This window comes from Nanorana parkeri, unplaced genomic scaffold (genome assembly GCF_000935625.1).
Source record: "Nanorana parkeri isolate BGI_ZX_2015 unplaced genomic scaffold, ASM93562v1 scaffold2359, whole genome shotgun sequence".
Lineage (NCBI taxonomy): Eukaryota > Metazoa > Chordata > Amphibia > Anura > Dicroglossidae > Nanorana > Nanorana parkeri.
Genome location: NW_017308627.1, coordinates 89,663 through 99,570, shown reverse-complemented (window position 1 = coordinate 99,570; position 9,908 = coordinate 89,663). Strand labels below are relative to the sequence as shown.

General features: G+C 49.2%; 1 protein-coding gene across 1 annotated transcript in view; it reads right to left on the bottom strand.

Annotated features, from left to right (window-relative positions):
- BARX2 (BARX homeobox 2) overlaps positions 1-9,908 on the bottom strand; it is a 41,716-nt gene that overhangs the window by 2,885 nt on the left and 28,923 nt on the right. Inside the window, exon 2 of the mRNA XM_018573386.1 lies at positions 827-1,133. Coding sequence (XP_018428888.1) covers positions 827-1,133 — 307 coding nt within the window. The remainder of the gene's footprint in view (positions 1-826; positions 1,134-9,908) is intronic.

Genomic DNA, 9,908 nt, shown 5'->3' with positions numbered 1-9,908 from the left:
GGCCACTCGGTGTATATAATAATCCGGCCACTCGGTGTATATAATAATCCGGCCACTCGGTGTATATAATAATCCGGCCACTCGGTGTATATAATAATCCGGCCACTCAGCGTATAAACGTATGGTGAACCCAATGAGGATGGCGGTAGACATCTCTAGAGGTTATCTGCAGGGGAACAGTGGCAACTGGCAGAGGATTAGAGAACTGTCTGATCAATTGCATTCCCATTCAGAACAGTTGGGCTGTGTGCTGGTACCATAGACATAAGAGTAAAAAACAGCCAGAGCAGCATATGCTGTTCTCAAATTTTTGGCCGACTAAAGTTACAAAGAACTTTCAGTGTGTGCAGCTTGGTTTACATGGTGGTCACATGTGCCGTAACTCCACTCATACATCTATTCTCTGGACTTGAACCCCATACTTGGTTGCACTATATCAGTTTAACAATTTTGGTCTCCCTAATTCAGTTAATGCCCGAGTGTAGACATGTATTAGCTGTGTTCTGATGCAGGGGTAGAATAAAGTTTATAATGCCCTGAACCCTCTCATGGTCCATAATATTAAACTAGTGTCAGGCATCAAACCCCCCTCTGCTTGCTGTCAAATGGTTGTCAGGAGGATATGTGAGGAGCACCAGTGCTGGCCAGGCAGGAAGTGAAGGGAGGTTCTGTGACACCACTTGGAAGGCATCACATGCTCCCATTATTTACTTTCTGTTCCAGGTCTAAGTGACATCGGAAGGCGACCTCAGCACCCACCCATCCTTCATCTCATGTAAATGGGCCCCTAAGTCCCAGTCTGCACAAATTTTCATCTTTGACTTACCGGTCTGGAGTTGAGAGATACTTCTGTTTCTGGAACTTCTTCTCCAGTCCCATGAGTTGCATTTCAGTGAAGATCGTTCTGCTGCGCCGTGGCTTCTTCACACGAGGGGCCGCCTGCTCGATCTCTGATTCGCTGCTTTGGGGGGCTTCACTGGCGGGGGTCTCCGATCGCGCACAAGGCGAAGAGAGATGTGTGGGGGAGAGCACAGGTATGTGCAAGGACGAAGGCGAAGGGATCAAGTGGGAAAGAACATTGGGCTGGCGGGTGATGACGGAGAGAAGCGGGTATGACCGGAGCGGAGATGAACCTGTTAAGAGAGAATATGATTGATAACGCTGTTATAGGTTTGCTGTACAAAGACATATTCCTGCAATGTTAATATCATCGCTATCACACACTCCCATGATATGGGTTAGATTTAATAAGCCCCACCCCTTTAAAATCGCTATCAACTTTTCTTACATCGGACCTTACATTGAAAATGCTCAATCCACCTATTTATTTATGCCAAAATGGTAAAATAGAAGAATAAAAAAAACCTGTCCGGAAAAAAGTTGGTAAATACACTTTTCTTACCCCATCTCCCCCCTTTGGCACCTACGTGAGGGTTTCAGATCACCATCACTTTCTTGCACCATGCATGAGTGCATTCTCGGGAGATTTGGGTTGCTCATCCTTCTCTTGGATCTCACCAGAAAGGACACAGACACCACTTAAAGGAGAACTATGAGGTGAGTGCTTTTCACTCACCTCATAGTTCTAGCCGACCTGTGACAATGAGACTGTCACAGGTCGGCTCAGTAGATCGGGAGGTGAGCGAACACATACCGGCGTTCACTCACCTCTCTGACAGGGGCTGGATTCCCCCCTCCCCGCTGCGATCCACCAGCGCTGACTGGCGTAACGGACGGTGGAAGGGGCGGGTACAGCTGGCTCTGCCTCTAGATAGGCAGAGCCAGCTGTCACTCATGCAGCTGGGCGGATCTCGACATCGAAATAAAGGAAAAAAAAAATTCATACCGACAGTGAAACGCGCTAAAAAGCACGGGAAAAAAACTAGCTTAAAAATACGCTCAGGTGTGAACCCAGCCTTAGGGAATTAGGTCGATTGTGTTGCAGGAGAGATTTCAGTGATTTGGTTACCTATGTCAGGTTGGAGAAATCCCATAAGCCTCAGTGATAATTAGGGATGCACCGATACCAAGTATCGCACTCGGTACATGTACAGATACTTTTCCAGCTCCAAGACTAGACTAGAGAAAAATTCAATAGTTAGGAGGCGGCTGTCATGTGTAAGGAGCACACGGAGCTCCCGGGATTTCTACATCTCTGTTTTAATGTTTTTGTTTTTATAAATATGTATAAGGGATGCACCGATACCAGTGTTGCGAGTACGAGTGCTGATACATTTTTGTTTAGTGTCATGTGACAGTTTTTCTAAAACAATACAGACTAATGATTTCAGGACAGTGGTGGAGTACCAGAGCCCGGGCCCAGCTGCAACCGCTGCAACCCCGGTAGTTCTCATGAAAATGCCAAGTATCTGCACTGGTACTCAAAAAGTATCGGTGCGTCCCTAGTGATAATTATAGTAATACCCTGTTTCCCCCGAAAATAAGACCTACCATGAAAATAAGATCTAGTACTATTTTGTGGAATTGCTAAAAAATAGAAGACCTACCCCGAAAATAAGACCTAGTTGTGACCATTCCCAAGGCCGGTGGTGGCATAAGGGAAAACTTGAAGAGCCGCGGGAGAGAATCAGCGGTGCCAACGAAGCCGGCGCTAGAGGAAGCGAGGCGGCAGCGGAGGGAGCAGAGCCGCATAAGCCGATGCTTCCTCTATAGCCCCGCCTCCTGTGATACCAAATGCACTCCGCCTGTGAGGAATCGATAGTGAAAGTGCGCTTCCCCCATTCTGGCCAGCGATTGGTTAGCAAATTGAAAGGTACGGCGCCCCTGATTGCCCCGATCACCATATTTCTGTACATGAATACATGTAGACTTTTCCACATAAATAAGTGTGGATTGTTGTACATTAAAATAAATAAATAAGACCTACCCCGAAAGTAAGACCTAGTGTGTTTTTTTTTTTTTTGAGACAAACAAATATAAGACAGTGTCCTATTTTCGGGGAAACACGGTACAGTCACCGTAGACCTCCAGCATTGTGTGGTGAAGATCGCTAGGCTGTGTATATTGTACAGTAGTGTTGCAGTAAAATATTTTTAGTGCTTTATCCGTTGAGTGACTCAATTTGCAGCTAATGTTCGTGGAGAAAAGGCCGAGGTAAAACTTCACGAGGTGCAAGGAACGTCCACCTGTATAATTATAAAAGCCACTAATAGCACTGTCAGCTCTACGGCTTGGATAAATTAAACAGCTGCCTTTAATTAATCAAGGTCTTGAAGGGAATTGCTCACCACAGCGGTTTTCTGTTGGCTGTTTGTGAGGTAAAGCTGAGCAGCTCCAGGCTCAGAACTCACTGGATCTGGGTGGCCAGAATGGGGAAGATCAATATGTTCCTGCGAGCTGTACTGAAGGCAAATGATAACCTGTCATCAGCAGCAGCTTCTTCTGGGGCTGCATGGGTTAATGTGTCACTGTGAGAACTGTACACCTTCCTCCCAGGCAAATACTACCTGTTCTGTAATGGAAGGCGAGGGGAACATAGGAGATTAATGGATGTCATCCCTTGGCAGATTAGTGCGGACAGCAGCCAACAAACTCTGGGCTGACACTAGGAAACACTAGGAAAATAATCATTCAATGTGCAGAGCAGTGCAGCGGGCGTTCTCTGCTTCTCTATATTCTGTTTCTGTGGGTGTCACTGAGTGATTCGCAAAACGCGCGATTTGCATTTTGCGCGATAACGCGCGACTGTCACGCAAATGCTTGCATTGAGCAAGCTAGAATCGCGGCAAAATCCACTCTAAAAAGGGTCCTGCTGTAGCGACACGCGACAGCGACGGGACAGAGCCCCATTGCCATGCATTGGAGAGCGATATCGCGCGGTAAATAGCCGCGATATCGCGGGGAATTACCGCGCGATAAATCGATCAGTGTGAATGGGGCCTTATGGTGCAGCCTGAAATAATGAAATGAGAAGAGCCCCCCTCTTTCAGCAACACAGTATATTTACATACATAGGAGCTGGTAGGAGGAGCAGAGTCCTCTAGCAGAGTATCTCAGGAGAGTTATAGAGGAAGGAGCAGAGTCCTCTAGCAGAGCAGAGTATCTCAGGAGAGGAGAGTTATAGAGGAAGGAGCAGAGTCCTCCAGCAGAGCATATCAGGTGAGGAGAGGTATAGAGGAAGGAGCAGAGTCCTCCAGCAGAGCATATCAGGTGAGGAGAGGTATAGAGGAAGGAGCAGAGTCCTCCAGCAGAGCATATCAGGTGAGGAGAGGTATAGAGGAAGGAGCAGAGTCCTCCAGCAGAGCATATCAGGTGAGGAGAGGTATAGAGGAAGGAGCAGAGTCCTCCAGCAGAGCATATCAGGTGAGGAGAGGTATAGAGGAAGGAGCAGAGTCCTCCAGCAGAGCATATCAGGTGAGGAGAGGTATAGAGGAAGGAGCAGAGTCCTCCAGCAGAGCATATCAGGTGAGGAGAGGTATAGAGGAAGGAGCAGAGTCCTCCAGCAGAGCATATCAGGTGAGGAGAGGTATAGAGGAAGGAGCAGAGTCCTCCAGCAGAGCATATCAGGTGAGGAGAGGTATAGAGGAAGGAGCAGAGTCCTCCAGCAGAGCATATCAGGTGAGGAGAGGTATAGAGGAAGGAGCAGAGTCCTCCAGCAGAGCATATCAGGTGAGGAGAGGTATAGAGGAAGGAGCAGAGTCCTCCAGCAGAGCATATCAGGTGAGGAGAGGTATAGAGGAAGGAGCAGAGTCCTCCAGCAGAGCATATCAGGTGAGGAGAGGTATAGAGGAAGGAGCAGAGTCCTCCAGCAGAGCATATCAGGTGAGGAGAGGTATAGAGGAAGGAGCAGAGTCCTCCAGCAGAGCATATCAGGTGAGGAGAGGTATAGAGGAAGGAGCAGAGTCCTCCAGCAGAGCATATCAGGTGAGGAGAGGTATAGAGGAAGGAGCAGAGTCCTCCAGCAGAGCATATCAGGTGAGGAGAGGTATAGAGGAAGGAGCAGAGTCCTCCAGCAGAGCATATCAGGTGAGGAGAGGTATAGAGGAAGGAGCAGAGTCCTCCAGCAGAGCATATCAGGTGAGGAGAGGTATAGAGGAAGGAGCAGAGTCCTCCAGCAGAGCATATCAGGTGAGGAGAGGTATAGAGGAAGGAGCAGAGTCCTCCAGCAGAGCATATCAGGTGAGGAGAGGTATAGAGGAAGGAGCAGAGTCCTCCAGCAGAGCATATCAGGTGAGGAGAGGTATAGAGGAAGGAGCAGAGTCCTCCAGCAGAGCATATCAGGTGAGGAGAGGTATAGAGGAAGGAGCAGAGTCCTCCAGCAGAGCATATCAGGTGAGGAGAGGTATAGAGGAAGGAGCAGAGTCCTCCAGCAGAGCATATCAGGTGAGGAGAGGTATAGAGGAAGGAGCAGAGTCCTCCAGCAGAGCATATCAGGTGAGGAGAGGTATAGAGGAAGGAGCAGAGTCCTCCAGCAGAGCATATCAGGTGAGGAGAGGTATAGAGGAAGGAGCAGAGTCCTCCAGCAGAGCATATCAGGTGAGGAGAGGTATAGAGGAAGGAGCAGAGTCCTCCAGCAGAGCATATCAGGTGAGGAGAGGTATAGAGGAAGGAGCAGAGTCCTCCAGCAGAGCATATCAGGTGAGGAGAGGTATAGAGGAAGGAGCAGAGTCCTCCAGCAGAGCATATCAGGTGAGGAGAGGTATAGAGGAAGGAGCAGAGTCCTCCAGCAGAGCATATCAGGTGAGGAGAGGTATAGAGGAAGGAGCAGAGTCCTCCAGCAGAGCATATCAGGTGAGGAGAGGTATAGAGGAAGGAGCAGAGTCCTCCAGCAGAGCATATCAGGTGAGGAGAGGTATAGAGGAAGGAGCAGAGTCCTCCAGCAGAGCATATCAGGTGAGGAGAGGTATAGAGGAAGGAGCAGAGTCCTCCAGCAGAGCATATCAGGTGAGGAGAGGTATAGAGGAAGGAGCAGAGTCCTCCAGCAGAGCATATCAGGTGAGGAGAGGTATAGAGGAAGGAGCAGAGTCCTCCAGCAGAGCATATCAGGTGAGGAGAGGTATAGAGGAAGGAGCAGAGTCCTCCAGCAGAGCATATCAGGTGAGGAGAGGTATAGAGGAAGGAGCAGAGTCCTCCAGCAGAGCATATCAGGTGAGGAGAGGTATAGAGGAAGGAGCAGAGTCCTCCAGCAGAGCATATCAGGTGAGGAGAGGTATAGAGGAAGGAGCAGAGTCCTCCAGCAGAGCATATCAGGTGAGGAGAGGTATAGAGGAAGGAGCAGAGTCCTCCAGCAGAGCATATCAGGTGAGGAGAGGTATAGAGGAAGGAGCAGAGTCCTCCAGCAGAGCATATCAGGTGAGGAGAGGTATAGAGGAAGGAGCAGAGTCCTCCAGCAGAGCATATCAGGTGAGGAGAGGTATAGAGGAAGGAGCAGAGTCCTCCAGCAGAGCATATCAGGTGAGGAGAGGTATAGAGGAAGGAGCAGAGTCCTCCAGCAGAGCATATCAGGTGAGGAGAGGTATAGAGGAAGGAGCAGAGTCCTCCAGCAGAGCATATCAGGTGAGGAGAGGTATAGAGGAAGGAGCAGAGTCCTCCAGCAGAGCATATCAGGTGAGGAGAGGTATAGAGGAAGGAGCAGAGTCCTCCAGCAGAGCAGAGTATTTCAGGAGAGGAGAGTTATAGAGGAAGGAGCAGAGTCCTCCAGCAAAGCAGAGTGTATCAGGAGAGGAGCAGGGAAAAGAGCAGAGTCCTCCAGCAGAGTGTGCATATTCTGTTCCCAGAATACGCACTCCAAAGTATTTACATGTTCTGAACAAAGAGTAGAGCAAATGTAAATGAGCCCTCACTGACCTCTTTAGCTGTAGGCATTATGGAGAAATTCATCTTCAGATTTCACAATAGAGGCAGATCGCTTTGCTGCGATCTTTTAGGATTTTTGAGAATGAATTCCATCAGACTGCACGCAGCTACAGAGGTCAGAGATGGCTTATTTTAAACCTCTTTTACTGCTAGTTAGGAATATGTGAATTATTTAGTGCCCGTAGAGCACTATGAGGTTCAATATACGTATACAGCTATTGGTTCATGAAGTGTACAGCACCAACCAGACACTGGTACGTCATTGCAGCAAAGCAGCCATATGCAGGCAATGTCTTTGTAGAGAGATCTCTTTCACAGGAGATAATGGAAATGGAAGAATCTGAGAAAAGAAGGAGCAATCCCCTAGAAAACGTTCTGTCACACCAACTCAGGATGTTTGTGGTGGCAAATAGCCAAAGTCATCCTTCTGAGCAACTCCGAAAAGTTTCACCACTTCCTTCCCAAACCTTCAGTTGTCACTTTTGTGAGACTTTAACAAACGTGTATAAAAGCTAATTATCCGTCTATACAAGAGAGAAGCCTTTGCTGACCTGTATACTCCGCCTGCACTGATATGAACACATGGGCTGCCATTGCTGGCCTCCTTCTGGAAATGTTAGTTCCCTTGCTATATTTAAAGTGACATTAAAGTCAAAAAAATGTTTCCCTGCCCCCAATGTTAATTAAAGGACTTACCTTAAAGGAGAACTATGAGGTGAGTGAAAATCACTCATCCTCATAGTTCTAGTCGACCTGTGACAATGAAACTGTCACAGGTTGGCTCAATAGATCAGTAAGGGAGTTAACGCATACCGTCGCTCGTTCACTTCTCGATCCTGTCCCTGCAGAGAGCCGTGACTGTCAGTCACGGCTCCCTGCAGGGATTCCCCTCCCCTGTCCGATCCTCCAGCGCTGACTGGCAGAACGGACGGGGGAGGGGGCGGGTACAGCTGGCTGTGCCTCTAGATAGGCAGAGCCAGCTGTCAATCACACAGCTGGGTGGATCCAGACAGTAATGTCGGGATCCGTCCCGGCTGCGGCGTCTCAGTATACCGCGAGCTGTAGCTCCCTATATACCCCTCCAACCCCACTAAAAAGTGAGCCAGCCGCAACGCGAGTCAGTCCGTTCTGGCCAAAATCGGGCCGGAACGCACTGCATCCAGTGTGACTGAGCCCTAAAGGAAGGTCCTCCGACTGCAGCCCAATCAGGCTGCACTGCTAACCCTAACCCAAAGAGATGGGATGCACTAACATCATTGACCTAATATGGCCATATAGACTCTGTGACATCAGCACAAGCATCCTTCCCCTTTGTTTAATGTGTAGCTGCGGAGCGGGGAATGCTGGTCCATGGATGATTTGGCCTGTGGCCCCATGGCACTTCTGTGTTTGGAGGAGCTCAGGTTTGGACTGGGTTCGGTCTGAATCTGAGCACATCTCACTCAATTCCTGATTTGGAACGACGTGCAGCAAGTGAAGACAGAACTCTCTGCATACCTTTCCTAGGTCAGTTCTGTCCCATTGGCATGACAGCCAAGCTTCTGGCATTTTCAGAGTGAGAAGTCAGCAGCGGCAGTGTGTGTCTATTTCTATCACTCGGGAAAACATCAGAGTGTCATAGTGAATGCGGACAGACAGTTTTAAAGATTATCAGAATTATTCCAATCAACTATTGTCACTCAAACCAGTTTTCATGTCTAAATGTGGAATTCAGGAATTTTCTCTAAGGCGTCTCTTTACAAAAGGCAGAAAATTTGGAATAATCATTAAGTCTTTATGTGGACATTAATGGTGTGACAGGAGACTGTATGGGATCCTTGCTGGAGGGTAGATGGAGCTGACACTCCGATGACATCATTGCCAAACAATCTTCAGAAGAAATAGGATCTCATCGGCCGGGGCCAACTTTAATTTTATTGCAAAATTTTGGCATAATGCAGAAAGTGCCATTTTTGTCCGAAATAGCGGCACATCCCTGCTTGCCTCTTCTCCCCGCTGGGCGCTGCTCTGTGTCCCAGGGGAGAGACGAGAAAATGTCAGAGGAGGCCGAGTGGTACGGAAGGGGAGCGCTGTGAACGGCCGGCGTCTCTCCTCCCGCACCGCTCAGCCTCCTGCCACAGATCAGGAGAACGGTGTGGGGGCGGAGACAGCTTTCAAAGCTGTCATGGGATACCGGCCGGCGGTGCGGGGGAGGAGTCAGCTGTCAGATCGAGCTCTCCTCCCCCCGCGCCGCTTGCTCAGCCTCCTGTGACAGCTGTCAGGATGGAGAGCGGGTACAAGCCGTCAGTGATCGCTGAGTGCTTGTACATAATTGAGGCTACGGTCTGGTTACTGTGTCCCCAATTATGAATGAATGGGAAGTGATCTATATTAATCTCACGTGCCCCACTCGATATGGCCGCCGCTTGAGTGGGGCAACTCAGAATAATAACGTGCTGGGTTAGTGTGATCCTAGTTCATTTTATGACTTCATTGCTGTGCTGTATGTGTATAGGTCATTGCTGTGCTGTATGTGTATAGGTCATTGCTGTGCTGTATGTGTATAGGCCGATGCCTTGGCTGGCGCTCGTGCAGAATAAGTTTCTTGGGCAAACCTCTAAGCCCTCGTTCACACCTGACCGTTTTGTAGCGCGTTCTACGCTCGACGAACGCTCTACAAAACGGTCAAAAATATAAATTGCATTGTATTCAATGGTCTCGTTCCCACCTTGCCGTATTTCCACCCGTCCCTAACGCCCTACAAAACGGCCCACGCCTGAAAAGGTCCAGGTACTACTTTGGGCCGTTATGTAGGGCGTTTCCATTGGGATACAGCCAAGTAGCCTTCGGAAACGGTTGTGCGACTTTTTTACCGCAAATCGCCGTCGCGCGACAGACGCGCATATGCAATACGCCTAGGTGTGAACGAGACCTTAGTTGTAACGAAAGCGGAAGTCAGGCGGTCACAGAACTCGATAAGTGTCGACAGATCACCGACCCAAGTGGCTCCGTCGGATAACGAAGGGAAGGGAGGAGGAGTCCGGTGACGTCACGGACATCGACGTCACCGGACTCCTCCCCCCTTCCCTTCGTTAGCCGACAGAGCCACTTGT